Genomic DNA, 18,774 nt, shown 5'->3' on the forward strand with positions numbered 1-18,774 from the left:
GCTACTGTCCTTCAGTGAACAAGACAGAGAGCAAAGTGAGGGAATTAAAATTATTTAGGATGGGCTAAAACAGTGATCCTAACTGAAGAAAAAACTATCTCTCCCACTTCAGAAACAATTGCTCCTGATATAAACACCACGACATGAGGCACTCACTCCTGCCAAGGAGCATTCTCCATTTATCTGTGGTGTCAAAAGGGCTTCCACAGCCGTGGAGTTGTGAGGATCTGTTACACAAACACTGTGCTGGGACACTCCTGAGAACAGAGTAACAGTTGTTATGCTGCAGTAGTGTTGACAGTATTTTTTTGTGTGTGTAAAACAAAACATCTTTTTCCCACTGTAAAAGACAGCTTGTTCTGAGGCCTGGCTGATTCTGCAAGTGCATTTCCTGCTATAGAGCTGCAGAGTTATTGTACAAGCACTCAAGTTGTACAGCCAGGCTACAACAAACACAAAAGGCAAGCTGTACTGAGCAACTAACTCACCTGCATCTTGTGCCTTTTCTATAAGCAGTTTTATCAATAAAAGACTCACTCAGCATAAGCACCTTTCACATGTGAGGAGAAACTGGAAATGAAGACAAGGCACAAGGGATCTCCCCTCAATCAAGGATTTAAAGAATCTCTTTGTGAAAACAAGTAAGACTTCACGTTCTAACTTAAACCAGCTGCTGCCCAAAGAGAACAATGAGATCTTTCCATGCACTGAAGAAAGCTTTAGAAAAATCTCTTCAAGGCAGCAGTAGAGTGGAGCCCCGAAGTCAGATATTTTGAGTTCACCCCAAAAGAGTATGGACACAATACTAATTTAGATTGAACACTCAGACACAGCAGATGGTTTTCAGAGGGCTCACAGGTTGACACTTTGCTCTGGTTTCTGACAGTAGCACTCCACTCTCTGTTAATTATTTATACCCTGGCTCAGGCATTGCACTGTGCAAGAGCACCACCTCCATCATTCTCTACAAAGACTGCAGAGTGTGGCAGAAAAGAAATAGAAGGGACTCAACTCAGATTCTGGTCTTTCCTGTAGGACGCCTAGAACACAGCCTAATGCTGTGTACTTACCAGCCACCTTCTTAGACATTATCAGCAAATTACACACTCATACCATTTTAATACACACAGCATGTACAAGTGCCCAAATATGCACAAACTGGCTTTATCACCTACCAGCCACCCAAGCACAATCTCTCAACGGCCCCCCACTGCTCCTGTCGTTTTCCCTTGTGCCAGTTAGATTAAGCCAGTTTAGAGATGACAATGTGCTACCAAACCTCTTCCATTCTGCTGTGCAGGCACAGCCATTACATTAAACCATTTAGTGCAGTGAATTATTACTCTAACAATCAGCAACAATACAGCAGCCAATGACTGGAGCATACATGGAATGCACTCAAAGTCCTGCTCAGAATATGATTCTGCTCCTAACACAGATTAGAATGTGGATCTCTCAGGCCAAATAGCTCTAAGAATAGAATATAGCAGCTTCTGGAAACATTAAAACTGCACCATCTCAGCCATGTGAGCTGACACCCATGTATCCAACACTTCTGGGACATGTCCTGTTTTTTACTTTATCTATATCAATATTTTCAGGACATCAGCTTGCAAAAAATCTCCACTTTCATACCAGTGAAAAATTTTTCTTTAAAATTTGATTAATGCAACATGAAAGCTCCAGCAAACCCAGTTGCTTTCCAAACAGAGTCTTTGTGGCAGTTAAATGAATTTACATGCACAGCCAGGTTATCAGGACCTACACTGTGTGCCATAGAATATAAATACAGAATGAAAATAAATTTTTCTACTCCTGTATATCCTCTTATACCTTGCTGGCTCCCTTTTGGGAGCCTAACAAGCCAATTCCCTCATCAACTTCTCATCTTTTATTTCTGAAAGGGTAAGAAGAACTCAAAAAAGCACTGACTGGACAAGAAAGAGTTTTATCTTTATCCAGTGTCTGTCCCAAAGCACAGAGTTTAATTCTATCAGCACATGGCAAATAATGTAGCAAATAGCTGCAATATTTAGGTGCCAAACAAATGCAAGTGGGTGCATCTGTTGCTTAAGTCTGTTAACTGTTGGCTCCTCAACCTCATGCCAAGGCAGGAACATATTTTCTTGGAAAGAACAGAATAGACTGACCTCACCTTTCAGGCTACATTTTTGAACACTATCCTAGGTGCCTGTTATAGTCTAGCAAGATTTTTAACTGCATTGTTTAGCACAGTCTGACTGAAAGATTAAAATAACCAAAGGTAGAAACTTTTTACTGTAGTTTCAGTGAATATGCCAACTCGCCATTTTCACTGGCAATACACTACTATTTTAAAAGAATTTTGAAATTACTGAGGTTCTAAAAAAACCAACAACAAAAAATTAAGAGATACATTACAAGAAAATGGAAACCATGAAATTATGCCAGAAGCTTCCATTTTTTTGTCCAGGAGACTGAAGTTTTACAGCAGATTTGAAAACTTGTATGGGAAAAAAAAATCTGCTGTGCCTAATCTTGGGGGAGAGGGAATGACAGCCAACAACAACATTTGGCATTTTCCAGGCCTGAGGAATCTTACATTTAGAGTTTGAAAAATCTTGAAACTGAATTTTGACCACAGGCCACAGGGTTAACCTGTGAAGGCCTCTTTCAAAGCCATCAAGTTTTCCCTCCATTAATGGCTAGAATGGAGCTAACACTCAATACAGCAGTACTGTCTTCTCATACCAAGCTGTAAACATCCAAAAATCCAAGACTGCTATTTTGGCTCCACTGTAGTGACCAGGAGTCTACAGCCTGATAAAGTGAACTTTAAAAGGCCAAGCAAAGCAAACATATGACATCTGTCCAAAGATAATCTTTTAGAAATAAATAAAAAGGAGGAGGAAAACCACAGTACACTCACCAGGCGTGTATTAACAACAGGAAACAGCAATGCTAAGAGGGCCCCATTCAGCATATGCATCTGCAACCTTAGAAAAGAGATATTTTCACTGATGGAAATAAAATGCATTAATAATGTTTTCATGTCTTTTATGTAGTAGCTCTTCAATAAAAGACAGCAAGATGCTTAAAAATTGTTTAGACTTGAATTTTAAGTAAGTCACTATTAAATGCAATAAAACTGGACAAAATCCTATCTTTAAATACACACTTAAGGACTGCTTTCTATAATGAGCTTTGGAATCCTAGAAAGCCTGGGCTGCCTATAATCCTGTTCATGATGCAAGCTGCTAAATAGTTGGAATTCTGCTGTTCATTTGTCTTCCAGAGCTTAATATAGCATCTTTGATGAAGGGTTTTACTTCTCTTTAATGCTGTGCATAAACAGCTTCAAAGTAAAGCTTTAAGAATTTGAAAGAAGTCCCTTAAATAAAATAATTACATTTATCAAAATGCAACAGCAAGTCTAAGCAAAGCACAAGGCAGGAAAGTAGTATGATACACCATCATTTGTACAGCTTTCAGCCACCTTTTTTCTGAACTACTGTTGGATCACAGGAACAGAAAATTGGTATCAGAACTATTTTAGTCTATTTTACATTAGACACAAAGTAAAGAATAAACTGTCTCCCACCACTGTCTGTCAAACTCCTAGGAATTTAAAAGTAACTTGAGGGATGAAAAGGTACTACAATTTTAAAACAGATTTTCAAATATAATTTATATGCTGTCAGGGTGTTAGAAAATAGAAATACCCATTCTGAAAAACAACAAATATTGTGGCGTCCGCTCTACAACTGGTCTTTAGCAAAGACTTCCTGCACAGCAGACATACTTTTCATACTCTCCAACACAGAGGTGCTAATACAGTCTTTGTTCAGTATAATCCCTACAGAAATAAGGAACAGCAGGGAAAAGCTGATGAAAGACTGTCTAAGGCATTCCCCTAGCATCATTTTTGCCTAGACTAAGACAAGGAAGATCAGAGTTTAATGCCATGGTGGCAGCTACAGCCAGTGCCAAGTACCAGTGCCCAGGAAGTCCCTGACCCTCCCCTCAACACACTGGCTGCACCCTCAGCTGCACCCTGGGCTCTGCTGCTGCAGCAGTCAGTAACAATGTGCAATATTTTAGAAAAGACTGCAGAGATCTGAGAAATACCCAACGAAGCCAGAGAGAATTTGCTTTGCCTATTTAACTTTATCTATCCACAATTTTGAAATCAGACCCAGACTGCCTGCACAGCTTCCAGCAAGGCCCAGTTACAATTTCTACTGAGGATGGTAGAAAGGTTCAAGGCCCATGACACAAATTATAGTAGCTCATACATTAATCCACTGTTACTGAGTTAATTCCTGCTCATAAGTGAGGCCAAATCCACCAACACACAAGAAGCAAGGATAAGGGCCCCAACACCCTGATTTAAGCGCTGACCCTTCTCAAATTTTTCAATCCAACCAATATGCCTTTCCAACTTGATATTTCCCTTAGTATTTTATAAATTAAGCAGTGATTAACTTCTAAAATACATTGTACAAGTAGACAGAAAAACAGTAAGGAAGAGGTAATACCTGAAGAGAATCATTGCAGTCCGACATGGGGGACAGGCAAGAAGAAAAATCTGAAATGTTAGAAACAAACTTAAATTAATGGCAGTGACTTCTTTTAGAATCCATTTTCTAAATCTTTCCTTCTCAGTTCTGTGTGTCACAAATAATTTCTCGCCAGAAGACGTGTTTTACAGCAGAACTGGAAAAGACTTAAAGTCTTTAACAAATCAAAAGGTCTCCCACTACCTACGTACAAAAAGACTTAAGCAATATGAGCAGCACTGAGGGTTCAGCTTCTGCCAGTGCCTACAAAAGCAGCCAAATTCTTGCCAGTTATTATTGGCATTATAAAAGGTCTCTCAAGAACCAAATTAGTCTATCACCAATCTTCTTCTACTGCAGCTGCCTCAATCATGGTGAGGTCCTTGCTGTGCTAAATATCAGCATTTACAACATCAGCACTGTCCTTCCCTTCACCAGTGCCAAAACCTCACACAGTAACTTTAAAAACTTCATATTAGCAAGTCTTGCTCTAGATATGAGGAGATTACTACATAAATGTTCAGTAATAAAAATTCTTTTTTTGTAATGCTGTCCACTACTGCAAAAAAGAGACTCTGGTTTATTGTTCAGTATTTCAGCAAAATATGGATCTCAGTTTTTACACTGCTGTTCCTAAAATAAAGTCACAATACCTTATTTCACTGACAACCAACAAAACAAATTATCACTGAACTGAGTGAGAACATTTGGAGAGTATGTTTGCTTTGTGATGTCAGACTGGACAATTCACCAAACGTGTTTCTTTCAAGCATTGCAGGGTTAGGAAGAGGCCTCCAATGGATACTGAAATTAATCACTACCACATCATGTAGTCGCAGCAATAGAAGAAGTGTTGAATTCTGGATCATCCTACTGAGCCCTTTCATACACAAGGGGCTTCCTCTCATTACTATACAAATAAATGTACACATTCCAAATATTTTATTTCCAGGCCAAGTTCCTAATATACAGACATCTGTATGTTCAATTCAAGTTTCAACAACAGCTTAGAACACAACACAAATTGTTTTTCCCAAGTCATACAACACTCTAACAAAGGCACAGTAAGAGAAGCAGCAATTAAATTTAAGGGAATGTACCTCAAGACATTTTCTTAGCAAATACTGTTAAAATCCAGTCAGTTTCTCTGAAGTTTAGCATTTAAAAAGCAAGCAATTTCAACTCATCTAGGGCAGGTTAAGGAGGAAGACAACATAACAGCTGCATGATTAGAATCACTAATGGAGGTTTTCCTGTGCTAAGGGAAACAAAGAAGAAAAAAGTACATGCCAGTAAAATCTTATAAGAGCTCTGTATATCACTTTGCATGCAAGACCCATACAGCTTCTGGGAAAAGTGGCTAACACTTACTATGCTTCATTATTCCATGTTGCATATTTTGGAATAAACCTTGTTTACTAACTAAAGTTCCTTGAATTGTGGGCTATGCTCTCCCTTCTTTGGGAACCATAAATGTCTTGCACAGCTCTCCTGCAATACGTATTTTCTCACAGGCGACCTGCATGCAGAGTGAAACTTTTTAAACACTTCATGTTGTATGTTAGCAAATGGAGATATGCTATCCAGAGACTCACCAGTTCATCTAGAGTTTTAAATTTAATTATTTTATCATTTGCTTAAATTCAGAAATCTGACAGGAGACATATGTTTCTGTTGAAGCATGGTTAATACTTCCATGAAACAAATTCTGCGCTTCCAAGGGAGAATGCATTTTCTTTTTGTCTCCTACATCTTAAAAAAAAAATAAAATTCCACCCCAACCCTATAAATTGATCTTTTTCTCTGCATGCACAAAATAAACAAACTAGAAATATGTCTTAATGACATTAGACTTTTCATTTTCTAACACAGTGCAGAGTACTCCAACTACTACATGGTAGAGCAGAAGCTGCAATCTGAGTCTGAGTACTGTCTGAATCTCAGCACTGAGGACTAAAACAGCTCACATTTAAAAAGGTTGGCACGGTTACAAGGACTGAGATGGACATACCAATTTAAATCACTTCACTACCATGGAGACAGGCAAAGAAGAGAACACAATTCACGGCTGATTATTTTTATTTCAACTCTACTGAAAGAAACAGTTTCAGAACCTGATGAGGGGAAAATCAAATCTTTAACATTTTTAAGCATGAAAAACCCGCTGTTAAAGGGATCTTTCAGAAAATAAGCCTGACTTCCATTTTTCATGACAGCAGAGAAATCATAACCAGAATTTTTATGCTAAAAGTTTAGGATCATGGAAGAGATTTTCAAATGTTTCAGCTTTAAGAGCTTAATATCAACACTTTCTCTCCACATATGTAGATACTTGCCATGATAAACAAATCTCAACTTCTTAAAGGGAAATTTTAAAGGACACACTTTTATCTGATTTTTCAAAGATCTGTATAAAAAGTGTCATTACTCAGCTCAGAGTATCAGCAGTCTTAAATATACAGCTCACAGCAGACAAGCTCAAGCTCCAACACAAATGTTCCCTACTACTTTTCACTGTCATATTGGAAATCCAACCCTTTGCCTTGCAGGAGGGAATAGTTCTGTTCCACAAACCAGAGGATCCCGAGTTAAACCAGCAGCAGGGCTGTGCAGAGCTCCCAGCCTCTGTTCTCCTGCAGAACTCCTGAGTTTTGAGGCACTGGGGCTCTCAGAGTCCCCAGCCCATGTGACACTGCAGAGCTCCAGCAGACACAGGCAGTGTATGCTAAAGCACAATGAAGGGGGTTCTCCTTGCCCAAGGCAGATTAACTCAACTTTCAATTTAGAAGAAACACTAGGAAACAACTTCAATGTCCCCTCTTCTTCTGCCACCTGTTATATTTTCACCTTATAAATTAAAGAAGAACAAAAGAATTAGCCCAAAAGTGACAAAATTAACTATTTTGGATGGGAAAAATTAACTACAAAATATACATTGTCTGATAGGCTGGATTTTGAGCACAGTTCTGACCACTGCCTTTCCCTTCCACCGCTCAAAACAAAAAATTACAAAATATCTTCCACACAGGGATTAATAGCTGTAAAAGACTGAAGTTAATGGGTGTGAGAGAAAGAGGAAGTACAAAACTGTGTGTGACATTGAGGAAATGCAGAGATAAGAAGTCCTAGATGGGTAAGATACTGAGAGTCAGGCTGGCTGAAGAAGCAGAAGTACTGGACCAGAAGATTCCACAACTGTTCTCAGGCAGTAAATTGCAGAGAATCTCATAACACTGGTTAATCCACAGAAGTTCACTTCAACCTTGAGCACCCAGATGAAAAGGAAAAGTCAGAATTTCTGTCACTATACTTTGCAAGACCATAAGTACAATTATCCATCCTTTGGGAATGGAGAGCCCAGAGACAAAGGTCACACCACCACACATGATGGATCAGCAGGGCTGGAGAGCCTGAGGACTCCAGTGTCCAGCACAGCACTAATTAACTGTTCCTTCCTGGAGACAGGGGCTTAGGGCACTGAACTCATGGCTGGTTTGAACAAATGCAGGACTGGGCTGCAAATCATTTCTGGCACTTCAAGCCAGAAATGTGGTGCATTACGTGTGCTGCAATTAGCACATTCATTTGGAGATATTAGTGGGTTTGATTTTTGGTTTTTTTTAGATTAATATAGAAATAGTTTTGTTCAAAAAACCTATTTTACAATTTGCAATGTGCTGCAATTAGCACATTAATTTGGAGATATTCGTGGGTTTGATTTTTTTTTTTTTTAGATTAATATAGAAATAGTTTTGTTCAAAAAACCTATTTTACAATTTGCATATCTGGACTTCAGCAATGGGTAAGTGCACCAGTTTAAAGAGGTGGAAAAAAGTGTACAAACCACCAAACATAGCTGGTTTCCTATTTTACATTTAACTGTACTGCTAGATTGAAACCAGTATGAAAGGAAAACACTTTTCTTATTCTACCATTGCATTTTTTTAATCCAACAGTCCCTGTACAATATATTTGTAGTCAGTTATCATCTACAGTAGCTAAAATCTACAATACTAGAATGCCTGCAAGCATTTTTCCCATGAGCCACAACTTACCTAAAAACAGCTGGTAAGATGCTGTGGACATGCTAGATTTATGTCTAGGAAAATTCTCAGAGACTGACAAGGATATGTGTACAGAGATACACATATTATGTCACAGGTTCCAAAAGCTTTGAGACCATTTCCATAAATTTTGTCAGCTGCAAATTTTCATTTGCCTAATATATCCTCGTTTCTTTGATGTCAGCATGCCATTAGTTGTAGTAATCAACGTTTCAAAAATAAAAACTTCAAGTAAAAATCTCAAGAGCTGTTCTCCAAAGATATACAGAACATTTCACTCAAAAAGAGTTCAACAGCAATACTGTCTCTGAAGAAAAATACCTCTTCAAATATCTATTAATTGAATGCTGTTGCTTCGCTCCAGATATAAACCATGGAGAGCTCACTGATTTGTTTGTTTGGTCCTATGAGTCGGCTGCATCTCTACTTTTCTTTTATTCCAGACCATTCCAAATCTCTACAAAATACTACACATAAGAGCTCCCCTCAAAAGTATTTTAATTTTGACACTAATTTTCAGTCACTACACTGAGGCAGAGAGTGCAGTCAAAACTTGTCATGAAAGACTTTTCTTCTAAGGGTCCTAGCCCTGCTGAGAGAGAAACATGCATAACAAAGATCATCTGGTTTGATCAAAAACCTAAAGAGATAAAAGACAATTCAAAAGGTATTGGAGAAGAGCAGGTCACACAATTCCAAGCATTCCAGATGCAATATCACAGTAGCACTCATGGGATCAAGATCAATGGGAACACTTAGGGATGTCTGAGTAGTTGCTGGCAGAAGACAGCTGAGCACACTGCCCCTAAAACCCTGCACCTGTAGCACACACTTCATTTACCTTTCAAAACAGCAGCTTGTCTGTCCCTGAGCAGCCTGCCTGATTTAGTACCTCCTTGCAGCAGACTAGAAACATATCCTTCTTTTCCAAAGATTTCAGTTGTGATTACTTAACCAGATCATAAATTGATTGGTTTATTGTCCTATTTCAAAATGAAAACTTGAAAAGGTTATATTTTAATTTCTACTGGCAATATTCAGAGCAATGTGAAAAATTCATGAAAACTGGATTAATCTAAAACTGGAATTAATTTAAAACTAAAAGGAAAAAAAGAGATAGAGATAGGCTTTAACAAATCTGAATTAAAGTAAAAATTTTCACTCTCTTAGGTCAATCAAAGTACTCTCCAGAGCAGAAGAGATTAAAAGGTCTATTTAAAAGGCTAAGATATAATGGAGTACACTTATCTCATGGTGGTAAGTTCAAGTGTACTTTACTGTACTTGTGAAAATCTTCCATTTTCCCTCACAATAAGGCAAGAAAGATCCAAGCAGATTGACAATTTAAAAGTTGTAAAAGATTTTGTCAATCAACTGTAAAATTTATTTTTAATTAAGTTCAAAACAATCATTCTATCATTTATCAGAAAGCAATAATTTAACAACTCCAGCATGCAGCTTTGAGTCAGCATTTCTTTCTGTTCAAACTATCAAGTCAGCATAGGATAGCTATCACTTAAAAGCCATCAGTTGCCTCCTAAAAGGGAACTTAAATAAAAAATAAAAAATATATCTGACTGCAGCTGTCAGACAGGTTCAGGAATTAATGTGTCCTATGTTAATCTAGTGCCAAGGATACTCATGACTCAAAGCAAAACTGCTGACAGAGCATTAAGGAATACTACAATGAAAGTACTTTCTGTGTTACATAAAGCAGACTCTGGAACACAATGAGCTGCCTGTCCCAGGTTCCACCCCCCCAGCTTCCCAGTTCCACCCAGGGATGGAAGATGTGTAGCAAGCTGAACAGCTTCCATCCTCTACAATCTGATGTATTGGAAATGATTCACGTTCAGTGGGACATTGTAGGTTAGTCTCTCCTTCCACAGGCTTAGTTTAATCAGCAAACCCATATTCACCTTCTTCCCTTTTAGAATCTTCAGTGAAAGATTTCTAGACTTCTCATAGCTCAAGATTAATTATTAACACATGACTCAGGGCTTTCTAGGAGTGCATTAACTATCACACCCTAGGAATTAGTATTTCAGAGGCCACTGAAGTTACTTTTCCTTTTTCTGTAACTATTATCTGCACCAGCCCTTCACTAGTAGTGGGTTACTTCATATCCCATTCTTAAATCAGTGCTCAAATCCTGACAATTAAAAACGTATTTGAGGTAAAAGAACAAAGAGGGTAAATTTAAAATGAAGTCCTAATTTCAATTTCTTAAGAAAATTTAATTTACACTGAATTTAGATTAACTTGCATCTCCCTCTGTCAGTGACACACGAGTTCACAAGAAGATTGTCACATGCATATTCACTTCTGTTAGTTTTCCCCCAAGGATGTTTTGTATTGGTTTCCTACAAAAGCAAAATCATCATACAAAAGCCCTGCTCTACTCTGCCCTGAGTCACCTTTTCTTGTCGCAGTTCGAAATTCCTCATTTTGTAGGAATTTATAACAGAAATTTTTAGTCTTTAAAAACAAAAGATACTAAGTAACTAATTGTCTTACTACGGCCAACTCGTACCAATGAAATAGTAACACAATCCATAAAAAGCTAAGGCATGCAACATTGTATTCCTGATAATTTAAGTTGGCATTTCACTAACGAACAAAGTATTACAATGCAAACCATTAAATTTGCTCGACACTAATTACTTGGCCATCTGAACAAACAAACCCTCGCCACCTCAACGCAAAGCCCTGAGGAAGTGCCACCAGAAACATGAGTCCCATTACACTCTCCAAGTTTCAAACTCGTGGCACAGGACTTGTTCCTGGTGAACACTGACACAGGTCAAACTGCTGCAGGGGATGTTGCAGACCCTTCAGTAAAACTCAACAGCTGGGACTGGGACCGTCAACACTGACAGCAGGGCAAGGAGACAGCAAACAAGGGCTTCTGAGACTGGAGTCGTGAGATGAAAGGCATCCCAGTGCCCAAAATTTATAAGGTGCCCAGTGCAGTTACTGCTGCTGTTTTCATTCACCACTCCACTGAAATCCTACTAGATTTAGGATTTCTTTTTTGCCTGTTTCAGGCAGCTACTCCTGAAACATCAATTTAAGTTACCAGCAAACAACCTACATGGAATGGTGTGTGAAACTGTCAAATAGGATAAAAAAAATCCATCCTAAAATATATATTGCAGCCAACAGCAATACATCATAACACTGGATAGTACGCTGAAAGCTCTGTTCTGGAAAAAAATCTAAACAAAAGAAGAAAAAAGAAACAAAAAGAGGCCTTTATCTCCTTAACATCTTGCTCAAACTACACATGTCACGCTTTGAATGATATTTGCTTTAAATGTGTGATGATCTCAGCAAAACAAACCAATATCTGGTTACCTAATCATTCATCTAGTGGCCTTTAGATGATAACACTCAGTGTAAATATTTGGGGTCAGAGAAAGCTAAGCTTTTTCATCCACAGTTTCCAATCATGCAGTTCCTACTCCTGCTTAGAGAGCAAGATGCCTGTTGTCAATTCCCCACTTTTTATGTTCTTTTCTCCTAAGAACATTCAGAATCAAGGAGAGAATTATCTATGAATTCATTACAGCCTGAAGCACATCAGTATTTCCAAATTCTAGCAACTTTAAAACAAAGGCTTAACTAAGAGCTTTAGACTCCAATTCCTGAACTGGAACATTCACCAGCACCATGACGTGTTCCTGTGGTCCTGTCACCCGGACTAAAGCTCAGGATAAAACAACACTGGCCAAATCTTGTTTAAATTAAAAAGCCTGGTCCATAATCACTTCAAACAAAGAAAATTGAATCACAGCCTTAGGACACATTTGTAATCCTCTTTATACTCAACAAAAAATTACTCTTATTTCTGACTAAGAAACCCTGCCTTGCCTCATAATAATATTTTCCCATTTCTTGCTATATGCTGGGATTCACTAAAAGTAAAAACAATGGTGAAACAAAGTATAAACAGTGTTAAAGCTATCACAGAAAAGCTTTTCCTGTCCTAAATGTAATTATTACAATAATTGCAGTATCAGTAAAAGCCTCTAAACTCCAGATGATTGTGTTTTTTAAACACAATAAAATCATTGTTTAAAAATAAGACAAAACAAATTAAGACAAAAGTAACAATTAAGACAAAAACCTGTCAGTTCTGGGAACCAGGGGTAGATCAAGCTGTCCAAGCAAGGCCAGACCAATGGTTCTGGAGCACTGCAGACTGGGGATAAAGGAACTGGTGGATCTTCTCCTGAGTGTCCCTCCCTGTCTCTGTCCCTGAGGCTGCTATCATCATTCTGGAAGGAAAATGCACTCCTTTGCAAGAAATGAGGCTTGCCAACAAGAAACACTGCTGCTGTCAGTGCTTTAATTCTTCATCTGCCCTTTTTCACCACACATCAGCATGAATTTCCTCTCTAGCCATCAGCTGTAAGGAAAAGCATCACAAGTTAACTTGCAGCTGGAAAAAGAAAGACTTATGTTCACAGACTTACATTTTGAAAAATGTATATATTTTCACAGGAAATATTGCCCCTTTAATTTTAATTCAAGGTTTTGAAGAGCCAGAATATAAAAAAAAAAACCATACAAAATTTAACTGATTCTTCCAAATACTACAATACATACAGGAACCATGTATGCAAATTAAGCGGGGGGGAAGGGAGTAAGCAATTAATTAGATATATTTTGGTACATATTCCCAAATAATGCAGAATTCAGTCAAGCTATGTTTATTCTGTAAGTTCTGAAAACAGCCCATTGTTTCAAAAAACAGTAACCTCTTTTGCAGAGGACAGAAAGGACCCAGGTCTCTAAAGAAGCCAGAACTGGAAATAATGAACACAGAATTTAGTATTTACTGAGCTGCAGATGCACTTAGCACTCACTTTATTTATGCAAACATCAGACCAAAATCACTAGGTGAAACCTATCCTTCTTTCCACCTATTGCTTCCCTTTTACCTTTTCTTTTCTTTACCTAAAAAGATCACCAAAGCAATAACCCAGCAAAACAGATGTTTCCTACAAACACACTTTGCTTTATTCTAAACAAATGTCAGTCCTTAACTGGCTGAAGTGGAATCATTCTGTGAAGAACGGGAAGAGAATTACAATAACTGACCAGCTGAAATTTACCACTGAGAAACTATTCTTGCAAAACTCTTTCTAGAATTAAATAGAACTATAAAATTTATTTTAATATTGGTATCAAAACACCATTCTGGAAGAAGACCTAGACATACAAAAGTTCAAAATCCACAACAGTTTACAAGAACAACTGGCTGTACCTATCATTTCAGGATAAGACTAGTCATTTTTCTGCCACTTCCTTAAGGCTTCAATAAAATTATACACATGCTATTTTAATTTCTACAGACTGGTCTGTCATAACCTTCAGTGTTTAAAACTGAAGATCCTTTTTAAAAGAAAAACATTATAATAATCACATAACCAAGGTTGGAAAGGGCCTTTTGAGACTACTTCACCCTGCCAGTGTTACCTACAACCTCTGCTTTAGATGGCTTTTTTCTTACTTTTTTCTTCTTTTGGTTACAAGTTTCTCTGTTGCAATACAGACTAATTTTAGCCCTGGCTCCTGTCTACACTTAATTGCCTGTTAACTCCAGCTGGGGTCTTCAGGACATCAAGAGACACCTGTGTTTACTCATTTGCATTAAGTTACCTTGATTGTGAATAGCAGGTTGCAAATTCTGTGCATCAAATTATGGGAACAGGGGTACAGGAACAAATAATGGAGAACAAGTTTTTGATATAAATTCTAACTACTCCTTCACTAAATGTGAAACAAAGAACTGCTACATGAAGGCTTTTGGCTGAAAAGTAACATCTTAGTTTACAATGTAAGATGTAATAAAAAGTATGTATCCTATTACCAGCTGTTAAAATCAGGTGGGGCAGTGTTCTTCATCTGCTTCACCAGCCATCCTCCCTCCAGGGGGACGTCTTCTATTAGAGAAGTGAAGGACAAATTATATTTTCATATATTTCATCTTACAAATCTGTTGCCCTCAGCAAATTCAGGCTAACAATGTTTTCCAACTATGTATTACTTGTCTGCTGGTGGAGGTCATTGACTATCCTTGGATTTAACTCTCTTTGTCTGCTGAAAGCCATTGGTTTTGCCATTATTTTCTTTCTCTATAATAAGACTAGGCCTATTCTGAATACATCTTTTTGAGGATGAAGGGGCATGACTTCCACATTTTGCCAATATGCTCGCCTTCTCGATTTCACAAATGCTGGAACACCATTTCTAGTGAGTAATTAGCTAGGATTATTTTAAAAACTTCACTATTAGTCAAAAAGAGATTCAGAAATGGCAATGCCTACCTACAGAGCTTAACTTTCAACAGATTCCATCTCCCTTTCAGGAGGCACTATTGAAAGGTGAACAGAACGAGCTGTCCCAGGTCTGTGTAAGCATTCAGCTGAACACTTACCATTAGCATCATAACATAAAGACAACTAAACTCTCAAATCCTACTGTTAATATATCCTCACCTCTTTTCCAGAGAATTAATAGGAACATTTCCCAGTTATCATTGAACACTGCCTAGAAAGGGAATGTGGCCACGTTATTTTATTTTAATTATTTCTACATAGTCCTTGCATACTTTCACCCCAATACTGACTCACTGATTTCACAACAATGCATATCACTTCACAGGAAGGAAGTGTCCCATAAATTACTGAGCAAACACTGCATCACAGCCTAGGAATTTACATAACCTACTAATTATTTCTGGAACTGTAAATTAATTGCTGTAAAGGTCTTGAATGTTGCTGTATCAGCTTGTTTTTCCCCTGTCCTTGAAACAAAACCCATCTCTCAAACTGCTGGAACAACCAGAAAAGATCTTTCCCTGCCTTTTAGGAAATGCTCTCCAGGTTTGAATCCAACAGCTGGCTAGATCTGAATCAGCCCAGATCACCTCACACACTGCAATAGGAGACCCAGGATGGCATTGATCTGATTTTCATCTGTTATTGATCTTAGACAGACATTGCTATCATGGCAACTTTTATGAAAGCCTTTTTGACATTCTTCACTTAATTCTTGACCTTGAATTTTTTAAGCTATTCAGTGTTGAGGGTATAAAATTAGCAAAATAATAATATTTTTGACATCTCCAACACTCCTTAACAAGCTCAGCAAAACTGATAGTTAAGTACATGCACAGAACTACTAACAAACACAGCTTATAAGCTTTAGATAGCCCACTTCAGTAACAGTTTGTCTACGTATCCATTATTTTGAAATCTACACAAACTGCACATTGTTACACATCAACAACCATGCCACAAGTCATAAAAGGAAATGGTTTATCCACACATATTAGGCCACATCAGTTTGTTCACCCCACACATGAGAAACAGGTAACACCTGTTTCTTTACTATTCAGCCTCTAAAATTAGAAAGGTAAACCAACAGTATCTGCACAATGAGTAATTTGTTACTCCCAACACCTTCATGAAATACAATCACACCCCTAGAAGGCACTTACTTGGAAAACTGCACATAAATTATATAGCTGGTTTTGCATTTAATCTTGTTTTCATTAGATTTGGTGCAAATTTTAGCACTGCTGTCAGTGAAAACAGCACCTTCTATTCTTGAAGCAAGGATCAGGTGAAGGCGAGTGGTGAGAAAGCCTTAATTATCTACACTTTCAGCCAGAGATCTGGACATTAGTCATAGCTACAATTTCACTTTTTCATCTGACTTGAGTTTTTTGATAGATTTTGATTCAACTATGTTGAATCGAAACCTATGTTTTAAAATATTTATACCATTCTTGGCAGTTGTATTTTTGCTAGGCACTTTGAGTCTACAAACCAACTATGGGGGGGGGGAAAAATACTATTTTGCAAATACATCAAAAAGCAAACTCCCAGGTGACCCTGCACAAGCCTTACCTGCATCATGGTGACCACGTGGCAGGGGTTCAGGAGGTAAATGACAGTCCTGGTGGCAAACTTGAACCCCACCTCCAGCCCAAAGATGAGGCAGAGCAGCACCAGCAGCACGTTCTTGCCCAGGCTCTCCTGCTTAGCCTGGGGCTGCTGCAGCAGCTTCTCCAGCTCCTGGACATGCTGCTGCCTGAGCTTCCACAGGGACACGAGGATCTCCACGGTGCCCACACTGAGGAAGACCAAACTCTCCAGCAAGCGCTGCTGGCCGGAGAGAAAGGCGGCGCATTCCGGCCCTCCATTGCCGGCAAAGCTGGGGTCCACCCCGCCGTACATCCAGTCCAGGAGGTTGTGGAGGCTGTAGCGAGACATGGCGGGAACCTCTTCTCCAGGAACAGGTAGGAGCAAGACGGAACCAAAGCTAAAACACTGCCGGGCTGACGAAGCACGAAACGCCAAGACGCTCCCTGCAGCCCTTCCTTGCCAGGCTCCGTGAGGAGCGGGCAGCTCCGCCCGGAGCACGGGCAGTTCTTCCCTTCCCTTCCGCTGCCCGGAGCGGTCCCGCACGCAGCAGCCTGAGGGGAGGCAGAGGCCGCAGCTGCACGGAGCCTGCCAGCTCCAGACCCCGGGACCCCTCCTCTCCCCGCCCGGCTCTGCCGCCCACCGCTCGCCCTTCCTCCCCGATCTGAGCTGCCCTTACCCGCGGCCCCCTCAGCCCGTCCCGCTGTCCCTGCGCGGCCCCCGCATCCGCGGGCGCGGTACCTCCGCGGGCGGGCGGGTGTCAGGGAGCGGCAGGCCTGGCGCCCCCGGCCATGGCGCCGGCCCCGGCGAGGGACGGGAAAGAGGAAGCACCGCTACGCTCCGCAGCAGCGCCGGCACGGCCGAGACTGCGGGCCCGAGCGGGCGGGCCGCTCCCCGCGGCTAGCCCGGCCCTTGCCCGGCGCCGCAGCATCACCCCACCGACGTGCCTGACTCACGCCGAAAAATGGACGAGTCCCCCGAATTGGCTGCTCCCGGCCGCCCGCTCCTCCCTCCTGCACGGCTGCGCCCGCCTCCCTCCGCTCCCCACCGCTTCCCTTCGCCGCTGCTCCCTCGGCGGGTGCGCGCTCCCCGTCCCCGGCTCCCTCCCGCCTGTTGCCGCTGATTTCGCCCCCCTTCCTCCTCCTCCCAGCGGTTCTCCCCCTCAGTGCCCCCCGCCGGGAGGGCGGCAAGGACCGGGCACAGCTCTGCACGCCCGTCAGCGCGGTCCCGATCGGCAGCGACCTTAACTCGATAAACGAGTTTTTCAAGTGCCATTGCAGCAGATATAGGTAGGTCGGCCGAGGAAGGACAAACCCGAGCGGGGCTCCAGCTCGGCTCCGGTCTGTCCAGCCGGGTGTGCCAAGCGTCGCACAGCGGTGCCCACGCCAGCTGTGCCCAGTGCCGAGCACAGAGCACAGACCCCACTTGTCTCAGGGCTTAGACGATTTACTGCCATGTATGCCCTGTGCAGCGGAGCACGGGCTTAGTTCCTGGTTGGTGGCATGGCGAAGAGGTTGTATTGCAAATATCTAACGCTGTCTGAAAGGCGAAGTCTGTGGAGATCCAGAGAGAGCAGCAGGTTAAGGGAATATTTTCAAGGCAGTCAGAGCCAGGTCTGAGAGCTGTCTCGGACAGATTTTATTTCACATTACCTGTATGCAGCACATCGTTCTCCCCATCCTGGTTATTTCAGGGCTTTCATTCTCCATAGGACAGCATTAGGACAGCACCATCACTGGTCAAACTGTTGGGCCTGGTTAATTGAATAGAAAAGCTTAGTTCCACAGATAAGTTTGAAAAGACCAGTTGGATATCAATACTGGCTGAGTCAAAGTGATTTCTGTATAGACACAGCAGCAGCCATGCCTGGTCTGTAAAGCTGGAGGCTGTATGTCACTGCCATTCTGCTGTGGAAGAAATTACTCCCTTTTGGGGAAAGAAGGGATCCCACCAGGCTTTTCCAAAATCTTCAAGGACTCCTTTCTACAATTTGTGCTTAATAAGAATTCTACACAATTCTGGTTTTTCAGTCACTGCTGATTGATTAAAACACCCATTGTTGATCTAAACCTGCAGCACAAGGTTCCTGTAAATTCCTGCCCCATTAACTGGACACACACATACCTGCAACACACACATGCTGCACTACCCTGCTTCACAGCCTGAGTACTCAAAACAAGCAGTTCAGCACTAACACCAATATTTGGCAGTTTTCTTCTTCCTCTATTTCTAAGC

General features: G+C 40.6%; 1 protein-coding gene across 4 annotated transcripts in view; it reads right to left on the reverse strand.

Moving 5' to 3' along the window:
• TMEM164 (transmembrane protein 164) overlaps positions 1-17,622 on the reverse strand; it is a 30,758-nt gene extending 13,136 nt beyond the window's left edge. Inside the window, exons 1-4 of one of the 4 annotated variants that reach the window (XM_041396752.1) lie at positions 17,219-17,622; positions 16,525-17,093; positions 4,518-4,567; positions 2,909-2,975 (exon numbers count right to left, since the gene is read on the reverse strand). In XM_041396752.1, the coding sequence (XP_041252686.1) occupies positions 2,909-2,975; positions 4,518-4,567; positions 16,525-16,890 (483 nt within the window). In that variant the 5' untranslated portion in view covers positions 16,891-17,093; positions 17,219-17,622. The remainder of the gene's footprint in view (positions 1-2,908; positions 2,976-4,517; positions 4,568-16,524; positions 17,094-17,218) is intronic. The other 3 variants (XM_041396755.1, XM_041396754.1, XM_041396753.1) reach the window with 3 other exon arrangements.
• Between the last annotated feature and the right edge of the window lie 1,152 nt (positions 17,623-18,774).

This window comes from Onychostruthus taczanowskii, unplaced genomic scaffold (assembly GCF_017590055.1).
Source record: "Onychostruthus taczanowskii isolate IOZ18803 unplaced genomic scaffold, ASM1759005v1 scaffold13, whole genome shotgun sequence".
Classification (NCBI taxonomy): domain Eukaryota; kingdom Metazoa; phylum Chordata; class Aves; order Passeriformes; family Passeridae; genus Onychostruthus; species Onychostruthus taczanowskii.